Source organism: Carcharhinus amblyrhynchos, chromosome 3, assembly GCF_965287045.1.
Source record: "Carcharhinus amblyrhynchos chromosome 3, sCarAmb.v2.hapA, whole genome shotgun sequence".
Taxonomy (NCBI): domain Eukaryota; kingdom Metazoa; phylum Chordata; class Chondrichthyes; order Carcharhiniformes; family Carcharhinidae; genus Carcharhinus; species Carcharhinus amblyrhynchos.
In genome coordinates this window covers 137,455,454-137,480,169 of record NC_137326.1, presented here as the reverse complement: position 1 = coordinate 137,480,169, position 24,716 = coordinate 137,455,454, and the positions used below count along the sequence as shown (strand labels likewise).

At 44.4% G+C, this 24,716-nt stretch overlaps 1 protein-coding gene across 1 annotated transcript; it reads right to left on the bottom strand.

Annotated features, from left to right (window-relative positions):
- Positions 1 to 4,742: 4,742 nt before the first annotated feature.
- Positions 4,743 to 24,716, bottom strand: LOC145341173 (eukaryotic translation initiation factor 5A-1-like). Its single transcript, XM_080186093.1, has 5 exons — positions 24,635 to 24,716; positions 22,743 to 22,931; positions 21,841 to 21,945; positions 10,491 to 10,622; positions 4,743 to 7,396 (listed from the first exon to the last, which is right to left on the bottom strand). The coding sequence occupies exons 2-5, from the start codon at positions 22,905 to 22,907 to the stop codon at positions 7,331 to 7,333; spliced, it is 468 nt and encodes a 155-aa protein (XP_080042219.1). The 5' UTR covers positions 22,908 to 22,931; positions 24,635 to 24,716; the 3' UTR covers positions 4,743 to 7,330.

Genomic DNA, 24,716 nt, shown 5'->3' with positions numbered 1-24,716 from the left:
AGGTCTTGCTGCATTGTTCATGAACTGCTCAGTATCTGAGGAATCACAAATGATAGCAAACATTGTGCAGTCATCAGCAAGCATCCACACTTCTGCCTTTACAATGGGCAATCATTGCTGAAGCACCTGGTGCTTGGGCCTAGGACACTACTGAGTAACTTGTGCGGTGATGTGGTGGAGCTGAGATAACCAACAACTTCCAACCACAACCATGCAGAGCTGGAACAGCAACATGGGCCCAGATCTGTATGGCAGACATGGTGTAATGCGGTGCTAACAATGTGGCATCTTATTCAACCCAGAGCTGAAGTTCCAATTCCATATCTTGTCCAATCAACACCAGAATCAACTATTTCCATTCCTACAACCTCAGTGGTTCTAATTGTCCCTCAACACATCTATTCCTGACTCAATCGTGCCTTTGTTACTTATTTGTAAGTTCAATTAGCCCAATATTCTCTTGGCCAGTATCCTACCTTCCACCCTCTGTAAAGTTTAATCCATCCAAAAAAAGATGGAGTGAAATGCAAAATTCTTCCTGGCTAAATGCTCCAGTCACAAGTTATGGAAATGACCAAATTGGACCCACCTATTAAAATTTCTACAGCTGACCTTACACCTAATGACAATTCCACCCAAAACATTAAACTTGCATTTTCAAAGCCTAAAGCCAAACAGCAGTGGGCAAAGGATCAAGCACGTTCACATTTAGTTCTCATAGCTGTTGGGTACAGTCGCACAGGTCCCATTTGCACAGTGGTAACTCACACAAGTTGAATTTATAAGAGGAAAAGAACATAGAAATTATGCTCAATCTTCAGAAAACACTGGTTCGGACTCAGCTGGATTCTTCATAGATTCCCTACAGTACATTCGGCCCAAAATCTGAACTGACTCTCCGACGGAGCTTCTTACCAAGGCCTGCCCCCCGCCATACCCCATAACCCCACACATTTACCCCACTAATCCACCTAACTTACAAATCTTTAGGCACTAAGGAGCAATTTAGCATTGCTAATGCATCTAATCTTCACATCTTTGGGCTATGGGAGGAGTGATGTGGAGATGCCGTCATTGGACTGGGGTTAAGCACAATAAGAAGTCTCACAACACCAGGTTAAAGTCCAACAGGTTTATTTGGTAGTACAAGCGTTTGGAGTGTCACTCCTTCTTCAGGTGAGTGAGGAGTTGTGTTCACAAACAGGCCATATATAGACACAAACTCAATTTACAAGATAATGGTTGGAATGCAGATCTTTACAGATAATCAAGTCTTAAAGGTACAGACAATGAGTAGAGAGGTTAAGCAAAGGTTAAAGAGATGTGTATTGTCTCCAAGCCAGGACAGTTCGTGAGATTTTGCAAGCTCAGGCCAATTATGGGGGTTACAGATAGTGTGACATGAACCCAAGATCCCGGTTGAAGCTGTCCTCATGTGTGCAGAACTTGGCTATCAGTTTCTGCTCAGCGATTCTGCATTGCCGTGTGTCGTGAAGACTGCCTTGGAGAATGCTTAGCCGAAGATCAGAGGCTGAACGCCTGTGATTGCTGAAGTGTTCCCTGACAGGAAGAGAACACCTCCAACTGGTGATTGTCGAGCAGTGTTCATTCATCTGTTGTCATAGTGGTTGAACGGTCTTCCCAATGTCCCATGCCTCAGAGCATCCTTTCCTGCAGCGTACCAGGTATACAAAGTTGGCTGAGTCGCAAGAGTATGTACCATATTCCTGGTGGATAGTGTTCTCATGTCGGTGATCCTGCACATCTTGCAGAGGTTGCTGTGGCAGGGTTGTGTGGTGTCTTGGTCACTGTTCTCTTGAAGGCTGGATAGTTTGCTGCGGACAATGGTCTGTTTGAGGTTGTGCGATTGTTTGAAGGCAAATGGGGGTGTGGGGATGGCCTTGGTGAGATGTTTGTCTTCATTGATAACATGTTAAAGGCTCTGGAGAAGACAAAATACACAGGATCTGCTCAGATGAGGATCATCGCATCAGACACCTACAGATTCTGAAAGATGCCCTCATAAGAACAGAATACGCTATTGACTCATTGATCAACAGTTCCGACGCGCCACAACGAAAAACTGCACCAACCTCCTCAGAAGACAAACATGGGACACGGCCGAGTACCCTTCATTGTCCAGTACTTCCCCTGAGCGGAGAAGCTTCAGCATCTTCTCCGGAGCCTTCAACATATCATTGAAGACGAACATGTCACCAAGGCCATCTCCACACCCCAACTTCAAAACAACCACACAACCTCAAACAGACCATTGTCTGCAGCAAACTACCCAGCCTTCAGGAGAACAGTGACCAGGACACTATACAACCCTACCACAGCAACCTCTGCAAGACATTTGACAGGCAAAGGGATCTGGGTGCACAGGTACACAGGTCACAAAGTGGCAATGCAGATGGAGAAGGTAGTCAAGGCGGCATACGGAACGCTTGCCTTCATCGGCTGGGGTATTGAGTTTAAAAATTGGCAAGTCACATTGCAGCTTTATAGAACCTTAGTTAGGCCGCACTTGGAATATTATGTTCAATTTTGGTCACCACACTACCAGAAGGATGGGAAGGATTTGGAGAGGGTACAGAAAAGATTCACCAGGATGTTGCCTGGTATGGAGGGCATTAGCTATGAGAGGTTGGAGAAACTTGGTTTGTTCTCAGTGGAGCAGCAGATGTTGAAAGGAAACCTGATAAGTTTACAAGGTTATGAGAGGCATGGACAGAGTGGATAGTCAGAAGCTTTTTCCAAGGGTGGAAGAGTCAGTTACCAGGGAGCATAGGTTTAAGGTGCGAGGGGCAAGGTTTAAAAGATGTACAAGGCAGATTTTTTTTTGTACACAGTACTGGGTGCCTGAACCTCGTTGCTGGGGGAGGTAGTTGAAGTGGATACAGTAGTGACTTGACAAGTACATGAGTAGGATAGGAATAGAGGGATATGGTCCCAGGAAAGGTGGGGAATTTTTAGTTAAGTCGGGTAGCATGGTCAGTGCAGGCTTGGAGGGCCGAAGGGCCTGTTCCTGTGCTGTAATTTTCTTTGTTCTTTGAATGACCACTGCTCAACAATCACCAGGCAGGGGTGTTCTCTCCCTGTCAGGAAACACTTCAGCAGTCACAGGCATTCAGTCTGTGATCTTAAGATAAGCATTCTCCAAGATGGCCTTCAGGACAATGCAGAATCACTGAGCAGAAACTAATAGCCAAGTTCCACACACGAGGACAGCTTCAACCAGGATCTTGGGATCATGTCACACTATCTGTAACCCCCACGACTTGCCTGGGCTTGCAAAATCTCACTAAATGTCCTGTCTGGAAACAACCTGTGCTTAACTCTCTCTCCACTCACATTGTCTGTACCTCTTAAGACTTGATTACCTGTAAAGACTCACATTCCAACCATTATCTTGTAAATTGTGTCTATACGCCCTATTTGTGAACAACCCCTCACTCACCTGAAGGAGTGAGGCTCCGAAAGCTTGTGCTACCAAGTCAACTGGTTGGACTTTAACCTGGTGTTGCGAGACTTCTTACTATGGGAGGAAACCAGAGCACCCAGAGGAAACCCATGCAGACACAGGGAGAATGTGCAAACTCCACACAGACAGTGACCCAAGTCAGGAATCAAACCCAGATTCCCTGGTGCTATGAAGCAGCAATGCACTGTAAATAGAGAGGAATTGTTTTCAGCTGGAGCAGGGTAACCAAAACACAATATATGGGGTCAGGAAACAAAGGTAGTTGTAATATATTAGTATTTTTTATACATTAGAAATAAGGTATAGATTTATGGAATTTAACTGTTTTGTGTAAGAAAGGAGTAAAACTCAGATTCATGTTAACAAAGGTGATTGTGTGTATGGGGCCTTTGGTTTCATTTTAAAAATGCATCTATTGTGCCAAGTTTACAACATTAAAATAATAGGCAAAAGAACTAGAGGCACCTTGAGAACTTTACAGCAAGTTGTAAGTAGACTCAGTATTCTTCAAAAGCTAATTGAGTGGAGCAGTCGAGGGTGGGGTGGGGTGGGGGGTGGATTTGGGAGGAGATACAGCTATAGCGATGAGCAAGATAGGGGCAGGAAGACAGACAGGTCAAATAGCCCTTTCAGAGTTAGCAAAGGAATGATAAGCTGACTGATTTCCATCTGCAATTTCATTCCACAATTCTTAACCATCTTAAACTGCTGGAGGGAAAAAAAAAATCAATGATGAGTCTAATATACGATATCCAGCTCCACAGCAATGTGGTTGACTTTTAAACCAGAGGGTGGTGAATATGCGGCATTCACTACCACAGAATGTAGTTGAAGCCAAAACATGATTTCAAGAAATTACTTATAGCTCTTGAGGCTAAAAGAATATGGGAGGGAAGGTGGGGGGGTAGTGGTGGTGGTGCTCAGGATATTGAATTCAATGATCAAGATGAATGGCAGAGCAGGTTTAAAGGGCTGAATGGCCTACTCCTGCTTCTAGTTTCTAATCTGGTCAGAATGCATATTTTTAGCAGAACCAATTTACAACAGTTACAAGCGAGAAATCGTATCCAATTTCCTCCTCCCTTCCTCTAGAGACCAGGCACATATTGCAGTGCTACCTCAGATGACCAACAAAATGCAGCACAGGCTGACTGCGCCTTGTTCTGTGTTGAAACTCTACGTAGCATGATTAGTGGCTGGGTATGCCACCCAGACAGAAACGAATTGGAGAAATAAAAACAAATTACTAATCAGGAGAGCAGATTTCTCTGAACATGTTTTAATTGAAGTTTACAGATTTTGTGCAAAACTCATATTTGCATTAGCATCATTCCTTTGTAAATGGTGCTACAGGCATTCACATGAAACAGCTTTTAATACAGTTTTCTCTGAGCCCTTATTAGTTGTTAAAAACAAAAATATCCAGGATAAAATAAAAGCCTGACCTACCTGCTTTTACATTACACAGGTAAGGATGCCAATACCCAGTTTAAAGGAGAGTTCAATACAACATCAAATAGCTAAGAACCTTGAAGGAATACACTTTCACTGTGAAGGAAATACTCTATTTGTAGATGTCTGTTTCCTGGTTATATTTACGTGCCTGTATTACGGATAAGTTTGATTTGTAAAGTGAAATGAGCTTAATTGCATTGCAAAACCTAGTAATAGGTTCATCATATGTACAGATACAGACAGTCCCAAAAAACATGTCTGGTAGAACACTAGCTTAAAATAAATTGGATAACTGCATTTCAACTGTTTGAATTATACACGCTGATTTAAGTCTTTTGAAATCAAATTAAGATCTTTTGTGCATCTATTTCCAGCTCAATGCACCATGAGGTGGAAAATGACTCCAATCATGCTTACTGAAGCACTATCTACTGTATTTCTATAAGCTCCAAACAACAAGGATCCATGCAGATGCCAGAAAAAGGAGAGGACCTCTGTTTGGGACTGAATTAAAACATTTCTATTTACACTTCCCACCACACCAGAGAAGCTGGGATTACAAGGCTGGGAGAAGGCGGCAGGGGGGAGGGGTTGAATAATTTAGGAGGTGCTCAAATTAACAAGGAGTTAGGAGAAAGCAAGCAAAGAGAAACTTTCCAAGAGCATCAGTGACCAGAGAGCACTGATAGTCAAAAGGAACTTCAAAACAAAGTTAAAACACTTAAAGCATGCACTGTGCTGAGCAAGGGATTTAAATGAAGTGGTAGCTCTATCAGCCAGAACAGGTGACTTGCTTCGATACGTACTACTCTATGTTCAGGTTTCCTCACACCATCCCCCGAAAAATTCAGTCCATTTAGCATCAGCATCTTGATGCTGGAAGCTGAAACTCAGAATGGAGAAGAGATCCTTTCCACTCCCTCCTTATCAGCCTCAACTTGTTGCACAAGAAGGAACTTTCACCCACATAAATGTGAGTCAAATGTGAACTTAGGTCCCCAGGAAGGAAAGGACCAAATTTGCTCCCTGCTTAAAGTCTGTGAAAGCAAATGTCCTCAAATTTCACACAGCCCGCTGTAAAGCAGTAGAACTACAGCCAAAGAAACCAGTTCTGCACCAATAGCAAGTGACATTCAAAAAGTTGCATAAACCCTGGATAACAGTTTTAATTCTAAAGCAAAGACAATGCAAACCATTGCCTGTTATTTTATGTACATGGATACACACCAACCCACTGAGTATTCATGTTATGATATTTGAAGCGGAACACCCAGCAATCGAGTGATCAGACACAAAGCATACATTTTTCATTTTTTCAGAAAGCTCATGAAGCAGACAGCATAAATGATAGTAACTAAAGAGCTACCAGCAGCCAGGAAAGATGGAACCTAGTAGCACCTCCACAGAGGTAGGGTTGGGTGGGGGGGGGCAGGTTGCACTGCAGATTACACTGCAAAAACAAGGCTCTTGAAAACTTCTATATAATGCATTCTGCACCAAGTTAAAATATAACATAAGCATTTTTTTCCCTTTAAAACTACACTACTCTTATGGTTTGAACTTGATCGTCTAATCCAGTTTGGTGTGGGAGGGAGAATGGTGAATATTACAGTTACAGGCAAGTAACGAAAAGCTTTCCTCTATCATCACCATGACCCTCATTACTAATAAAATCACTGCAGCTGTGGCAACAATTCATCACATGCCTGACAAATCCAACACCAAATATACCTCGGAAAGACAAGTACCAGGAAATGCCTCCCTCATTTTAATTCCTTTGCATGATAAATACAATAAAAGTGAGTGAATATTATAATTCTCAGTCATAACAAAGGCCTCAAGTGAAATTTCGCAGCATAACACACCCAGTACATAGGTTCATATAATCGGCCATCTTTATGAATGCAACATTTGAAAAATGCTCTCCATCTACCCAGGACAAGTGCAGACATTGTATTAGCAGACCTTTACAACTCGAGAAGCCAGCAATTGCTTTTAAAAGTTGGCCAGAGTATAACAGAGGTAATACAGTTAGTTTAGGTGCACGGAAGATGCAACGAGGATGGGCATCAAACTAAACACTGGGCAGGCAGTTTTTAGAATTCACTCTATAGGCCAGTTCTATTAACAAAACAGGACCAGTGGCGGCAAACATCACATCACCATACTTTTATTTGGGAGCACCAACACCCATGATTTAGTACAAGGCCAATCAGCCCACAACAATGACTGGCCAGCTGATTAGGCAGTTAAGTCAAGTCTGGTCTGGTGCCATCTGGAAAAAAATTCTAACAAAATGAGGTCATGATGTGAAAGCCATTACTTTGGCGATAGTTAACCTAATTACAATCCAAGGTTTTGGCCCAAGCAGTCAAGTGTCTTGATTCCCGTTTATTGTTTGGTCATTGGCTTGATGGCAATGGCTGCCTCTTCGTTCATTGCGTACAGAACCGTGACCTAGAAACACAGGGAAAACAAACCATCAGCAAAACAAGTCATAGACCAGGATCAGGTTTCATAGAACATTATAAATAGGAATAGACCATTCCAATATTTGTTGATTTTCACCCTCACCGCACAATATAAATTCAGAGGGATAATTGGAGACAGTACTAATCTCCTTTAACTACAACATTCATTTCTTAATTCTAACACTTGATAACAATTTCAAAGATTCACAATGAGGTTTGCAACCTGTGCAACCTTAAATTCCCAGGGTTAAACACAGCGTTCAGAATAAATAGTCTCATTCAGGAGCCACATTATGCATTGCCAGTGTATTCAAGGTCTTGCTTTCGGAATGCACCATAACAAGCAGGAAGCATCCAAGTACATAGGATATCAAAAGTTGACAGGGAGAATAAAAAGAACCTTGGTGACAAAACTCTAGTTCCATGCTCGGCTGTGACCAAATACAACTCCAATTAAGATCAGCAGCAGGATTTCCCACCTGCATCTCCCTGCGTAATTGTAGCAGAATTGGTCAATCCAGCCAATAAGCACAGTTAAATACTCACTGTAAATCACCCCACTTAATGTCACTGTGCTTTGAAGTCATTTATTCTTTAGAGCCTGTTTTTCCAATGTGTCACCATTTGTGGTTCAATGTCACCTGCACTCCGGGGCATTTACTGCTGTGTTTTGATGGCAAAGCTGCCACCATCAGAGACCCAAGCTGCTGGGTGAGAGGGAAGCCCAAGAAAAATTCTAAAGGGAGGAGCCAACTTGCACAATTAAAGTAGTTAAGAAAAGCATCAAATATCTGGAAAACAACAAAGCAGAGTGGCAGGTCAGGTAATTGGTCAAAATATAAAGAAGAGCAGAGAATGACTAGAAGTTTAAATCGGAGAAAGAAATTAAGAGTCCAAAAGGAAGTTAGTGAGGAGTGTAAAAACGGATGGCAAAAGACTCTATGGGCATTTAAACAGGGAAAAAGTAAAGGAGTGATAGTCCTCTGGAGAGCAAGAATGAGGAGTTAATAGATAAGGAAATGGTGGGTGAAATTAACATATTTTGTTGCTGTATCCACAATACAGAAGAAACATTCCAGTAAGAGCTGGATGTGGAGAGGTAAACGCGATGAAATTACAATCACTCGAGAAGCATTACTGAGCAAACTGATGGAGCTGTCGACTCATGTCTCTGGGGCATAAAAGATGTGTCTAGAGGTGGATGAGTCAGTGCTAACTTTAAGCTTCATTAAATTTTGGAAAGATTCCATCAGAGTGGAAGAAAGTAAATTCAGGCCAGTTAGCTCAACATCTTGGAGAAAGTATAGCTGGGAATTTCAAAAAACAAGCTAATTGGGAAGAGTCAGCATGGTTTTATGAAAGGAAAATTGGGTTTAACCAATTTACTAGAGTTCACTGAAGGAGGAACATGCCATGAATAGTGGGGGGATTGAAGATTGGCAGGCAGAAACAAGAATATGCATAAATGGGTCTGCTTGGCAGGATGAGATAAGGAGTCCCCGCAGAGGTATGTAAAAGGTCCGCAGCTTCTTACAATTTACATTAATGACTGAGGGGAGTGAAGGCATGGTAGCTAAATTTGCTAACATTACAAAGATAGATAGGAAAATATATTGTGAAGATGACATCTGTTGAATGAGTGGCCAAATATCTGGGAGATGGAGTATGTGGGTAAATATAAAGTTGTTCACTTTGGCAGGAAGAATAAAAAAAGCAGGGTATTACAATGGAGAATGATTGTAGAATATGAAGTGCAGAGAAATTTAGAATTTTTGTGCACGAGTCACAAAAGTTAATATGCAGGTGCAGAATGAAGACAGCAAATGAAATGTTACTTTTTATTATGAGAGGAATTGAACATAAAAAGGATGTTATGCTTCAGTTATATAGGACATTGAAAAGATCACATCTTGAATACTGTGTGCAGTTTTGGTCTCCTTAAAGAAGGATGTAAATAAATTGGAGGCAGTTGAGAGGAGGTTTACTAGATCGATACCTGGAATTAATTGGCTGTCTTAAGATAAGTTGGAAAGACTTTCCAACCTCCCCCCCCTTGCAGTTTAGAAGAATGAGAGATGCCTTGATTGAAGCACAAGATCCTGAATAGTATTGCCAAGGTGAATGTGGAATGGTTTCCTCTTCTAAGTGAGCTCAGGGTTTGGGTGGGTGGGGGGTGGTGGTGGTGGTGGTGGGCACACAGTTTAAAATTAGGGGTCATTCTTATACAATAGTAGAGAATTCTCTTCCCCCTCAGAGGGTTGTGTGACTTTGCAACTCTGCCTCAGAAGACGAAGGTCGGTCAGTGAACATTTTTAAGACGGAAGTAGATATATTCTTGCTTGGCAAGGGAATCAAAAGGTTAATGGGTTAGACGGAGAACCCGGAACACTCAGAGGTCAGTCGTGACGTCATTAAATTGGGGGCGGGGGGGGCAGGCTCAAGGGACCAGAAAGTCTACATTTGCTCCTTATTTGTATGGTTAACTGCTGAAGATGGAGATAAGAGTTATTCTCTCAAAAGATTGTTAGTATGTGAAATTCTTCTGCGCAGAAAGCAGTGGACCATGCCCAGCCCCTGCAGACTTTCAGGAAGAGGTCCAGGCTCAGGGGAGCAAGAGAGGCAGCCAGAGAGACACAGACAAGGGAGGGTGGGTAGAGACAACGGACGGACGGACAGGGCCCTTTCCCCTCACCAATTTTGTACCTCTAAGTACCGATTCATTGCTAACCAAATCACCCACAGGCCAGCACTTCATCAGGTGGCCATTTTCTCAGAAGCAAGTTTGGACAAAGAGCTCTGCTATTTAACAAACACAAGCCAGTCCACACACAGAAGGGATTGATAGCAACAAATCAAGTGCAAGAATGCTGGATTATTTTCCTTTTCACACATCTAAATAATTGAGAAGTTAAATTTAAGCTAGAATGTGAAGAAAGCTGTTGACTTGGTGGCTTCTCATTCTGCATTTACTGTTCCTTTGATAAATGTCATTCCTGACTGTGAAAGGCCCGAGACAGTTTTGTTTTTACTGTCTCTGCTCAGAATTGATCAGACACAAATACACATTGACGTTTCCTTACCAGTAGATCTTCGCCAGCATCATATCTCTGTAATATTTCCTTTCCCAAATCACTTTCTGCTAACTTCAGGTCCTCACGAATTTCACCATTATCTGTCATCAGAGAGAGGTAGCCATCTGTAATTCCAATCAACTGGAGAAAAGAAAATTGAGTTTTAATGCAAAGCTGCTATAGAACATGTGCTGCAAGGCTTTTAACTGACCATTGATATCTGTACAGCACAGATCTTTATTCAATTCCACCCCTACACAAAGGCATTGACAGAATACTGGGGGAAATAGAGGGGCCACCCCTAAAACAGCTGGCACTCATCATGAATCTCTCTCAACACGTTTGTAGATTGGTTTCCTCCAGGAAACCTCTTGCCGTCACAGCAATCATTAGCCCTCTTAAAAATCTAACTGCAATCGTCTCTGATATATTGTACATGTGCAATTGCCCTCAGATTAACTGCACACTGTGCCCAGTATCTGAAGATCTACAGTAACCAGATCTTGTGATCTCTCTTGCAATTCATTTCACTCTCCCCTTGTAAGAACAGCCTCTACCTCAACCACCACCACCTGTGAAAAAACATTTCATTCTCTAACAATTCCACAGAGGAATCTTGCCAAAGTTCCCCTCAAAGGATTTTGTGTTAGAAACTATCCAAGAGGGAAAGCACACATCATTTTATACATAATCTCCTTTTAGCCTTCTCTGTCCCAACATAAATAATCCCAGAATTCCACATGCCTCAGCTTTTGTTGCATTTGACACTTCTGTCACAGTCCTTATATACATTGGAGAAAGACATGACTTTGTATACCTCTACCATTAGATTGACTTTCAGAAGATCTCTACAACTATGCACTCACACGGATACACTAAGAAAAAAATTGATTTGTTGCAACTATCTGGGGGTAAACCACAGGAGGCAGGCTCTTTAGCTTCTCATCCCTGCATCAGCGACAATGTGCATGGTATCTGGCATGCTTTCTATAAATTGAGCACCCAAAATCACACATCCTGATCTGATTAGTATCATAAACAGTGCTTTTGTATTCTGATCCCTGAATCCTAATACTATTGGCCTTTACTAACTAAATTATGTATTCTCAGTCAAGGTCTCTGCTCCTTTAATCCTTTAGATGTTTCAGTACACACATTACTTAATTTTCCCCTCAAACTGAAGTGCCTTATAAAGCCCATATTAAACTGCATACAGCATCCATTTGCTCATTCCACAGTCCTTTCAGTCACCCCCTCCTCCCTCTTTCACTGGAAAGTTACAATGTCATTGACTAAATAAATTCTTATCCAAGTTTCAATCTACATTTGTTACCCTACAGCACAGATAAAACACCCATGCACCCACTTGCAACACAACTCACTGAAGAGTGTGTTCGAACAATTTTATGGAGATGCCAGCGTTGGACTGGAGTAAACACAGTAAGAAGTCTCACAACACCCGACTGAAGTCCAACAGGTTTATCTGGTACTAAACGCCACTAGCTTTCGGGGTTTGCCCCTTCATCAAGTGAGTCACTCGACGAATGGACAAACCCCAAAAGCTAGTGGCGTTTACTACCCAATAAACCTGTTGGACTTTAACGTAGTGTTGAGACTTCTTACTGTGAACAATTTTAACCAGCTCAGCTGAGAGGGGCCTAATCCAATTTGTTGTCCCTGCTGCTGTCCAGAACGAGGTGACCAAACTGCAAACCGAATCTTGAAAACAAGAATGAGCACAGCACTGATTCATCTAAAAAGCTAGAATTCAAACATCACAATGCACTGACTCCCATCCCACCCCCAAAATCAGTCCAACCTTCCTCAGGATTTGAGGTCTGTAATGACTGGAACATTTCTCTGTATTTTCACAACTGAATAATTACTTCCCTGCAATTGCCAACTCTGCAGCAACTTAATCTGCCACTGTGGTAGCCATGTAGATTTTTTAAAAAAATTACAGCTTGGGTCACCACTTCGCCAGATCTGGCCTGGCCAGTTGAAATCAATCAGCTAAAGGATTACGTGTGCAAGGAACAGTCAGAAGTTACTCCAACTGGATACATTTGAAAAAAAGAGAATGCAATTACAAACTCCCATAAAACTGGAAAAATACCAGTCTAAATCACTCCAGTGCAGTAATCCCAGCCACTGTACACAAACAGGTTTCATGTGGTCATCATTAGACTTCTAATTGCAGATTTTTCCCCCTGGAATTCAAATTTCACTGTCGTGGTGGGATTCGAACCATGGTCTCAAGAGGATTACCCTTGGTCTCTGGATTACTTACTCAGTGACAAGAACGCTACATGACTGCCTTTCCTCATTCTATCCAGATGATGCAACATCTTCCAAGAAGAGCAGTCCAAGAAGGATGCCACCTGGTCGTGCTGAACCATGTTCAGTTGTTCTTGCGCTTTTTAAAAATTCATTTGTGGGAAATGTCCATCCCTAATTGCCCTTGAGGTGGTGGTGCTGAGCTGCCTTCTTGAATTGCTGCAGTTCACAATTGACCCAGTGTCATTAGGGAGGGAATTCCAGGATTTTGACCCAGCAACACTGAAGGAATGGCTATTTTCAAATCAGGATGGCAAGTGGTTTAGAGGGGAACTCACAGGTGGTGGTGTTCCTACATATCTTGCTCTTGTCCTTCGAGATGGAAGTAGTCGTGAGTTCTGGAAGTGCTGTCTCAGGATCTTTGGTGAATTGCTGCAGTGCATCTTGTAGATAGTACACACTGCTGCTACTGAGCATCAGTGATGGAGGGAGTGAATGTGGTGCCAATCAAGCAGGCTGCTTTATCCTGAATGGTGTCAATCTTTGAGAGTGTTGTTGGAACTGCACCTACCTAGGCAGGTGGGGAGTATTCCATCACACTCCTGACTTGTGCCTTGTAGATGATGGGCAGGCTATGGGGAGTCAAGAGATGTGTGGAGAGTCCAGTTGAGTTTCTGGTCAACGGTAACCTCACGTTGACCGTGGGAGATTTAATGATAACACCACTGAATGTCACGGGGCTGTGGTTAGAGTTTCCTCTAATAGAATCCTACAGTGCAGGAGGCCACCATTCGTCCCATCGACTCTGCACCAATCACAATTCCACCTAGGCCTATCCCCATAATTTCATGCTTTTACCCTAGCTAGTCCCCTTGACACGAAGGATCAATTTAGCATGGCCAATTCACTTAACTCACATCTTTAGACTGTGGGAGGAAACCAGAGCAAACCCACGCAGACACGGTGAGAACTCCACACAGTGATCCAAGCAGGGAATCGAACCCGCGACCATGGCGCCTGTGAGGCAGCAGTGCTAACCACTGTGTTGGTGGTCACTGCCTGGCATTTGTATGGTGTGAATGCTACTTGCCACTTGTCAGCTCAAGCCTGGATATTGTCCAGATCTTGTTGCATTTGAACATGGACTACTTCAATATCCGAGGAGTTGCGAATGGTGCTCAACATTGCAATCATCGGTGAACATCCCCATGACCATATGACAGAAGGAAGGTCATTGATGAAGCAGCTGAAGGTGGCTGGGCCATGACAGTACCGAGGGATTCCTGCAGCGATATCCTGGAGCTGAGACAAAGTTCCTTCACAATCATCTTCTAATGTACCAGGTACGAATCCAAGCAGTGGAGTATTTGTCCCGATACCACTGATTCCGATTTTGCTAGGACTCCTTGATACCACACTCGGTCGAATGCAGCCTTGATGTCAAGGGCTGTCACTCTCACCTCACCTCTGGAATTCAGCTCTTTTTGTCCATGTTTGAACCAAGGCTGTAATGAGGTCAGGAGCTGAGTGACTCTGGCGAAACCCAAACTGAGCGTCACTGAGCAGGTGCTGCTTGATAGCACTGTCGATGACCCCTTCCATCACTTTACTGATGATCTGAATAAAGAACAAAGAAAATTACAGCACAGGTACAGGCCTTTCAGCCCTCCAAGCCTGCACTGACCCAGCTGCCCAACTGAATTAAAACCCCCTACCTTTCCAGGGACCACATCCCTCTATTCCCATCCTATTCATGTATTTGTCAAGATGCCCCTTAAAAGTCACTATCATATCTGCTTCCACTACCTCCCTGGCAGCAAGTTCCAGGCACCCACCAACCTCTAAGAAACTTGCCTCATACATCTCCTTTAATCGTTGCCACTCACACTTTAAATCTATGCCCCCTAGCAATTGACTCTTCCAACCTGGGAAAAAAGCTTCTGACCATCCACTCTGTCCATGCCCCTCAATGGGAGACTTCTATCAGGTCGCCCCTCAACTTCTGTCGCTCCACTGAGAATAAACCAAGTTTCTCTAACCTCTCCCCATAGCTAATGCCCTCCATACCAGGCAACATGCTGGTAAATCTTTTCTGTACCCTCTCCAAAGCCTCCACATCCTTCTGGTAGTGTGACGACTAGAATTGAACACTATATTCACTAAGGTTCTATAAAGCTGCAACATGACTTGCCAATTTTTAAACTCAATGCCCCAGCTGATGAGGCAAGCATGTCATATGCCTTCTTGACTATCTTCTCCACTTGCATTGTCTCTTTGTGACCTGTGTACCTGTATACCCAGATCCCTTTGTCTATCAATACTCCTAAGGATTCTGCCATTTACAGTACACCTATCTGTATTAGACCTTCAAAATGCATTACCTTACATTTGTCTGGATTAAACTCTGTCTGCCATCCTTCCGTCCGAGTCTCCAACCGATCTATATCCTGATGGTCCTCATCACTACCCGCAAATCCACCAACCTTTGCATCGTCCGCAAACTTATTATCGAACCAATTATATTTTCCTCCAAATCATTTATCCTATGGACCGCTCTTCTTGGGAGATGTTGCACCATCTGAGGAATGCCACTTGTCTCAGCCCTCCAATCAGAAACACGCCCTTCCACTGCTACCCTCTGTCTTCCATGACCGAGACAATTCTATATGCACCTTGCCAACTCACCTCTGATCCCATGCAACTTCACTTTTTGCACCAATCTACCACTGACAGTAGACTGAAGAGCTGCAACTGGCCAGGATGGATTTGTCCTGCTATGTACACACCGGACAGTTCTCCACATTGTGGAGTAGATGCCAATGTTATAACTGTATTGGAAGAACTTGGCTAGGGGTGCAACAAGTTCTGCAGCACAAGTCTTCAATACTATTGCCGGAATGTTATCAGCGTTCATTGACTTTGCAGTATCCAACTGTTTCTTGATATCAGAGAATCAAATTGGCTGGAGACTGGCATCTGAGGTTCTGGGGGACCACTGGAGGAAGCCGAGATGCATCATCCACTTGTTACTTCTGGCTAAAGATTGCTGCGAATGTTTCAGCCTTATCTTTTGCACTGATGTGCTGGGCTCCTCCATCATTGCGGATGGGGATATCTGTGAAGCCTCTTCCTCCAGTGAGTTGTTTAATTGTCCACCACCATTCACGACTGGGTGTGGCAGTACTGCAGAACTTGGATTTGATCCATTAGTTATGGGATCACTAAGCTCTATCACTTGCTGTTTGACATGCAAGTAGTCCTGCTTGACTGTGGCATAGTGGTTTGCATTGCTGCCTCGGTGCCAGGGGCCCAGGTTCGATTTCCATTTTGGGTGACTGTGTTGCATTTGCACATTCACCCCACATCTGCATGGGTTTCCTCCCAGTCTGAAAGATGTGCTGGTTAGGTGGATTGGCCCTGCTAAGTTCTCCCTCAGGGTACCCAAACAGGTGCCAGAATGTGACAACTAGAGGATTTTCACAATAACTTCATTGCAGTATTAATGTAAGCCACCTGGTGACAAGTGAATAGGCTTTGTGTAATAAACTTTCACCAGGTTGACAGCTCATTTTTAGGTGTGCCTGGTGTTGCTCCTGGTATGCCCTCCTGCACTCTTCATCCAACCAGGGTTGGTCTCTTGGCTTGATAATAATGGTCGAGTGGAGAAATGATGGGCCATGAGGTTAGATTGTGGTTGAGTACAGTTTTGCTGCTGTTGATGGCCCACAGCGCCTCTTGGATGTCCAGTCTTGAGTTACTGCATCTATTTGAAGTCTTTTGTATTTAGCACTGAGTTCACAGCACCTCTTTCACAATGATTGGTGCAGCTCACCACACGTGAAAAAAAAATCACATGGAAGCTGCTTAAAAATCTAATTACCAAATTGTAAATAGAAAAAACAGAAAAACTACAGCACACAGGCCCTTCGGCCCACAAACTTGTGCCAAACACATCCATACCTAACAGATTACGAGGCTTACCTATAATCCTCCATCTTACTAAGTTCCATGTACTTATCTAAAAGTCTCTTCAAAGACCCTATCGAATCCACCTCCACCATCGCTGCTGGCAGCCTATTCCATGCACCCACCGAGTGAAAAACTTACCCCTGACATTTCCACTGTACCTACTTCCCAGCACCTTAAACCTGTGTCCTCTTGTGGCAACCATTTCAGCCCTGGAAAAAAGCCTGACTATCCACTCAATCTCAATACCTTATACACCTCTATCAGGTCACCCCTCATCCTTCATCTCTCCAAGGAGAAAAGGCAGAGCTCCCTCAACCTATCCTCATAAGGCATGCTCCCCAATCCAGGCAACATCCTTGTAAATCTCCTCTGCACCCTTTCTATGGCTTCCACATCCTTCCTCCAATGAGGTGACCAGAACTGAGCACAGTACTCCAAGTGGGGTCTGACCAGGGTCTTATTATAGCTGCAACATTATCTCTTGACTCCTAAACTCAATTCCTCGATTCATGAAGGCCAGTACACCATACGCTGCCTTAACCACAGCTTCAACCTGCACAGCTGCTTTGAGCATCCCATGAACTCAGACCCCAAGATCCTTCCAATCTTCCACACTGCCAAGAGTCTTACCATTAATATTATATTCTGCCATTCTATTTGACCTGCCAAAATGAACCACTTCACACTTATCTGGGTTGCACTCCATCTGCCACTTCTCTGTCCAGTCTTGCATCCTATCTATGTCTCGCTGCAACTTCTGACATCCTTCCACACTATCCACAATACCTCCAACCTTGATCATCAGCAAACTTACCAACCCATCCCTCTACTTCCTCATCCAGGTCTTTTATATAAAAAAATCACCACAAAGAGTAAGGATCCCAGAAAAGATCCCTGGGGCCCTCCACTGGTGACTGACCTCCATGCAGAATATGACCCATCTATAACCACTCTTTGCCTTCTGTGGGCAAGCCAGTTCTGGATCCACAAAGCAATGTTCCCTTGGATCCCATTCCCCCTCACTTTCTCAATAAGCTTTACACGGGGCACCTTATCAAATGCCTTGCTGAAGTCCATAGATACTACATCTACTGCTCTTCCTTCAATGTGTTTAGTCACATCTTCAAAAAATTCAATCAGGCTCATAAGGCATGATCTGCCTTGACAAAACCATGCTGACTATTCTTAATCATACTATACTTCTCCAAATGTTCATAAATCCTGTCTCAGGATCTTCTCCATCAACTTACCAACCACTGAGGTTAGACTCACTGGTCTATAATTTCCAGAGCCATCTCTACTCCCTTTCCTAAAGGAAGGAACAACGTCCGCAATCCTTCGGAACCTCTCCCGTCTCCATTGATGATGCAAAGATCATCGCCAGAGGCTCAGCAATCTCCTCCCTCAGTAGTCTGGGGTACATCCCATCTGATCCCGGCAACTTATTTAACTTGATGCTTTTCAAAAGCTCCAACACATCCTCTTTCTTAATAGCTACATGCTCAAGCTTTTCAGTCCGCTGCAAGTCTGCACTACAACCACCAATATCATTTTCCATAGTGAATACTGAAGTATTCATTAAGTACCTCTGCTATTTCTTCCAGTTCCACACAAACTTTCCCACTGTCACATTTGATAGGTCCTATTCTTTCACGTTTTATCCTCTTGCTCTTCACATACTTGTAGAATGTCTTGGGATTTTCCTTAATCCTGCCTGCCAACACCTTCTCATGACCCCTTCTGGCTGTCCTAATTTCCTTAAGATCCTTCCTATTAGCCATATGCTCTTCTACATTTCTAACATTACCCAGCTCTTTGAACCTTTTGTAAGCTTTTCTTTTCTTCTTGACTAGATTTATTACAGCCTTTGTACACCATGGTTCCTGTAACCTACCATAACTTCCCTGTCTCGTTGGAACGTTGCTATGCAGAACTCCAGACAAATACTCCCTGAAAATTTGCTAATTTCTTCCGTACCTTTCCCTGAGAAAACTGCTTTCCAATTTCCTGCCTGATAGCCTCATAAGTCCCTTTACTCCAATTAAACGCTCTAAGTTGTCTGATCCTATATCTCTCCAATGCTACTGTAAAGGAGATAGAATTATAATCACCATCTCCAAAATGCTCTCCCACTGAGAGATTTGACACGTGACCAGGTTCATTTCCCAATACCAAATCAAGTACAGCCTCTCCTCTTGCAGGCTTATTCACATTCTGTGTCAAGAAACCCTCCTGAACACATCTAACAAACTCCTCCCCATCTAAACCCCTTGCCCTAGGGAGACTCCAATCAATATTTGGGAAATTAAAATCTCCCCTCAACAACTTTGTTATTATTACACCTTTCCAGGATCTGCTTCCCAATCTGCTCAACATCCCTGTTACTATTGGGCAGTCTATAGAAAACACCCAGTAAAGTTATTGACCCCTTTCTGTTCCTAACCTACATCCACAGAGACTCCATAGACGATCTCTCCATGGGGTTGATTTTTTCTGCAGCCGTGACACTCTGATCAACAGCGCCACTCCCCCACCTCTTTTGCCTCCCTCCCTGTTCCTTCTGAAACCTGACACTTGAAGTAACCAGTCCTGTCCCTGAGTCATCCAAGTCTCTGTAATGGCCACCACATCACATTTCCAAGTAGTGATCCACGCTCTAAGCTCAGCCACCTTGTTCACAGCACTCCTTGCATTAAAACAGACATCTCAAACCTTCAGTCTGAGCCCTTCACTATCACCTGCCTATCCTCCCTCTCACACATGACAAGCACTATTTATGAGCTAAACTTCTCTCTCCAAGTCACTTCAATCTGATTTCCACCCAACTCAATTCCCAACATTTCTATTTTAATGTAACAAAAATAGAAAACGTACAGTAGAGGATGCCAGCATTCAGCCCATTGAATTTGTGTTAGATGAAAAAAAGTACAAGTTTTTGGTTCACACTCCTGTATGTTACAGAAACTCAGGTATCTTTGTTTTAAATGCAGAGGACCCCACCCCTACCCCCCCTGTAGCCAGTGAGTCCCACCATCGGGGTGGAAACATTCTCAACTCCCCACTAATTCTTCTTACTTTTACTTTAAATCTGTATCCATGGACCTCAGTGCTAAAGGAAATAGGTATTTCCTTTCCACACCATTTAGACACTTTCCTGTTTAAAAAACAATCGGAGCCAATCCCAACATTCTCCATTCCTGGTAATGTCCTCAAATGTCCGCTGTACAATGTAAATATAAATATAAATACAATGTACATCTTCTCTTAAAGGTAATAACACAGAAATAGAGAAATGGCCTAATGATATTATCATTGGACTATTAATCCAGAAACTCAGCTAATGATCCAGGGACTGGGGTTCCTCAGCTATTTACCATTTATATAGATGATCTGGAGGAGGGAACCGAGTGCAGGGTGTCGAAATTTGCTGATGACACCAAGATTGGGGGAACGGCAAATTGTGCGGAGGGTGTGGAGAGTCTGCAGAAGGATCTAGATAGGCTGGGCGAATGGGCCAGGAAATGGCAAATGGAATTTAATGTTGGCAAGTGTGAGGTGGTCCACTTTGGTAGGAAGAATGGTAGGAAGGACTATTACTTACGTGGCGAAAAACTGCAGCAGGCGACGGTGCAGAGGGACCTCGGGGTCCTTGTGCATGAGTCGCAAAAACCCAGCTTGCAGGTGCAGCAGGTGGTCAGGAAGGCGAATGGGATGCTGGCCTTCATAGCGAGGGGGATTGAATATAAAAGTAGGGAGGTCTTGCTGCAGCTGTATAGGGCATTGGTGAGGCCGCAGCTGGAGTACTGTGTGCAGTTTTGGGCGCCGCACCTGCGCAAGGATATTTTGGCCCTGGAGGGAGTGCAGAGGAGGTTTACTAGGCTGATACCGGAGTTGAGGGGATTGAGCTATGAGGAGAGGCTGAATAAACTAGGCTTGTACTCGTTAGAGTTTAGAAGAATGAGGGGAGATCTCATTGAGACGTATAAGATGATGAATGGGATGGATAGGATAGAGGTGGAGAGACTCTTCCCGCTCAAAAAAGACAGTAGGACTAGGGGGCACAGCCTCAAGATAAAGGGGAGGCGGTTTAGAACGGAGTTGAGGAGGAACTTCTTCACTCAAAGGGTGGTGAATCTCTGGAATTCTCTGCCCGTTGAAGTGGTGGAGGCTGCCTCGCTAAATATTTTTAAGAAGCGGGTTGATGGGTTTTTGATAAGAGAAGGGATTGAGGGCTATGGGGAGAGGGCGGGAAAGTGGAACTGAGCCACGACAGATCAGCCATGATCTTATTGAATGGCGGGGCAGGCTCGAAGGGCTAGATGGCCTACTCCTGCTCCTATTTCTTATGTTCTTATGTTCTTATGTTCAAATGCCAATACAGCAGATGGTGGAATTTAATAGAAAATATCTGGAATTAAGAGTCCTCCGATGACCGTGATAGCATTGTCGATTGTTGGAAAAACCCACCTGTTCACTAATGTCTTTCAAGGAAGGAAATCTGCCGTATTTATCTGGTCTAGCCTACATGTGACTCCAGAGCCACAGCAATATGATTGTCTGAGGACAGTTGACCATCAATTAGGGGTGGGAATAAATGCTGGCCAGCCAGCGACACCCATGTCCCACGAATGAATAAAAAAAATTCAAGAGCAAGAGTGACTAAACATGGCTCCGTATGACCAGGCAGCATCCTGTGGACTGCTCTTTTTGGAAAAAGTTGCACTATCTGGATAGAATGACAAAAGGTACTGATGTAGTATTAGTGTCACTGGACAAGTAATCCAGAGACCAGGATTTGAATCCCACCATGGCAAATGGTGAAATTTGGATTTCAGGGAAAAAAATCTGCAATTAAAAGTCTAATGACGACCACATGAAACCCATTGTCAATTGTTGTAATCTTCCTAACGTCCTTTAGGAAAACCTGCTGTCCTTACCCAGTCTTGCCAACATGTGACTCCAAACCCACAGCAACGTGGTTGACTCTTAAGTGCTCTCTGAAATGGCCTGGCAAACCACTTCAGACAATTAGATGGGCAACAAATACTGGTCCAGTCAGCAACATGTTCATCGCATGAACAAATAAAAAAGTGCTAATTTTTCAGTCAATTACCTGATATTCATTTCTCTTGATATTAGGGACTTCAACGTTGTGGGTAGAGGGGCAGATATCTTCATATTTCTTTGATGTGAATATATCAAGACCAACCATGTGAACCTGGGAAGAAATACAATGGGAAATACATCATGCAACATTTGATGCTGTACCATTTGATGTGCTACTCAGCACATTTAACATGCTAGAGCCAACAAGCTACATGTGATTCCAGTCACACACCAGCCCATTTTATTTCTTTCCATACAATTCACACAAAAACAATGATCACTACATTTACAATAATTGAGAGATTCAAGTCAGGTTCCACTTTGCAACTCAGTCACCTCCAAAGTGGCCCCTCAAGAGCTGTTCACTTTATTTTGTCCTGATCATGAGAACACCGCAAATATCTCAACACTTCTGATCAAAATGCAATGATTAAACTCAGTCATTTAAAGTAATATGCCCAAATTATCCTGTTCAAACCAAGTTATTTTTTCTTGTCTTTGCAGATGGAGGAGTACTTGAAAAATACAACAAGAACCCCATTCTGACGAATCAGATGTCCAACCAATGGTCACACGGGCAGATTCAATTCTTGAGCTATCCAACTGGCCTCAATTCTTCAGGTTAAAGAAGAAAAACAAGGGCCATTATCCAGAGATCTTGCACTTCAAATACACACCTCTGAAAGATCAGGCAATGCAGAGCTGTTCCTCCAATTAAAGATCATTTACTTTCACACTAAGAGACCATTTGAGTGCGGTAACTTCAAAACTGGATCCAAGCAAAGTGCACCGATTCCCAAAAAGGGTGGGCAAGGTGGAGAGGAAAATTTCAACAAAAAAAATTAATTCATTCAAGTTCTAACTAGTGCACAGCTTACAACATTCAGAACATTAATGATGACTACACACCTTGGCATGCCCATGCTTGCCAGTCTTGGATGTGGACATTTCAACAATCTTACAGGGGCGCCCTTTCAGAACCACAAATCCATTCTTACGCAAAGAGGAGCACTGTGTCGGAAAGGTGTTAGATGCCCCAGCATCTCCAGTGGTGAAATCTAGGTGGTCATCCATGGTCCTTGTGTTTTAGTGGAGACACTATAAAGAGGAAACTTTTTCCATCAGACAAGAAAGGCAAAACAAAAATCCAAGAAGTCGCAAACTGTGTAGCTTTTAACTAAACCCATTATATCTCATCGAGAAAAGAAATTCCAGATGAGCTTCCGGAAACTCAAGAGCTCTGGCCGTTTCTGAACGAAACAAGTTGCACCGATGTAAAAATAAGATTTATGGAACACTGCCTGATTTTTTTTTCATCCGCCGCTCGATTATCAAGGCTCATTGGCAGTGCCCCTACCAGTCCCACTATGGCTTAGTATCACACCAATCCATTCACTTATCATGCTCCAACTCTCAAAGATCTATACTCCTTAACTGTGTCAAAAAATACTGAAGTGAATTTATAATATCATATGGCAAAGATGAGGCCATGAAGCCCACTGATGCTGCTCCCCATTTTAGCAACGACATTTTAACATTCAATATCAGCTGCTCAGAAAAGGGATGGAAATGTAGACCTCCTCAATTTAATATACTTGTTTAGAATGGAAGGATCCCAGGAGGCCAAAAATTGCTCTCTGTATAGCCAGTGGCCATGGCTAGTTAAGACCAAACAAACTTATAGAATGGATATAAGCCCATTCACCACCTCGACAACCCTCCTTTTACACATACACAATTGTCACAATACATAGACCCCACATCTCTCACAGCATCCCTTCTTTAGCCCTTACTCCACAATGGAGTTATTTACAACGGACAGTTTATTTCCCACCTTCTTCCCCCAGTCACGTTTTGTACCCCTTCCCCACAATGGACATTTTATTTATCCCCACCGCCTCACAGCGTGGACAGTTTACTTCTATGGGGTTGATTTACCCCTTCACCCCCACATAATGGGCAGCTTATTTGCATCTTCCTCCCACCACAATGGAGTTATTTACCCCACACCCCTACTTCTCCAATGGGCAGCACAGCGGTTAGCACTGCTGCATCAGCACCCGGGAGCCAGCTTCAATTCCTGGCTTGGGTGACTGTGCGGAGTTGGCAGATTCCCCCTCCCCCCCTCGTGACTGCATACGTGTCCTCCGGGTGCTGCTGGTTAGGGTACATTGACCCGGCTAAATTCTCCCTCAGTCCAGCCGAACAGGCGCGGTGAGGGGAGAGGCCCGCCCCGAAGCAGGCCTCCCTGCTCCCCGGTAAAGGCGGCCCCACTCCCCGGCCCAGCCCCGCGGTGAAGCCGGCCCCTCTCTCCCTGGCCTGGCCCCGCGGTGAAGCCGGCCCCTCTCCCCGGCCCGGCCCCGCGGTGAAGCCGGCCCCTCTCCCCGGCCCCGCAGAGGAGCCGGCCCGGCTCCGCGGTGAAGCCGGCCTCTCCCTCTCCCGGGCCTGGCCCCGCGGTGAAGCCGGCCCCTCTCTCCCTGGCCCGGCTCCGCGGTGAAGCCGGCCCCTCTCCCCGGCCCAGCCCTGCGGTGAAGCCGGCCTCTCCCTCTCTCCCTGGCCCGGCCCCGCGGTGAAGCCGGCCTCTCCCTCTCCCCGGCCCGGCCCCGCGGTGAAGCCGGCCTCTCCCTCTCCCCGGCCCAGCCCCGCGGTGAAGCCGGCCTCTCCCTCTCCCCGGCCCAGCCCCGCGGTGAAGCCGGCCCCTCTCCCCGGCCCGGCCCCGCGGTGAAGCCGGCCCCTCTCCCCGGCCCAGCCCCGCGGTGAAGCCGGCCCCTCTCCCCGGCCACGCGCCGCTGCCGCCTCACCCGCCAACCGTCCGGCCACAAGACTTCGCTGCGCATGCGCACCTCTCAGCACTGCGCCAGCGCAGGGGGGATCCTGGCTATT

What these genes read in the sequence shown, in the direction of transcription:
- LOC145341173 (XM_080186093.1), bottom strand. Translation starts at nt 22,907, where the DNA reads ATGGATGACCACCTAGATTTCACCACTGGAGATGCTGGGGCATCTAAC. An exon ending in GCAAGCATGGGCATGCCAAG is followed by an intron (nt 21,946 to 22,742) that starts GTGTGTAGTCAT and finishes ATTTCTTCCCAG; the next exon opens with GTTCACATGGTTGGTCTTGA. An exon ending in TCAAGAGAAATGAATATCAG is followed by an intron (nt 10,623 to 21,840) that starts GTAATTGACTGA and finishes TCTTTTCTCCAG; the next exon opens with TTGATTGGAATTACAGATGG.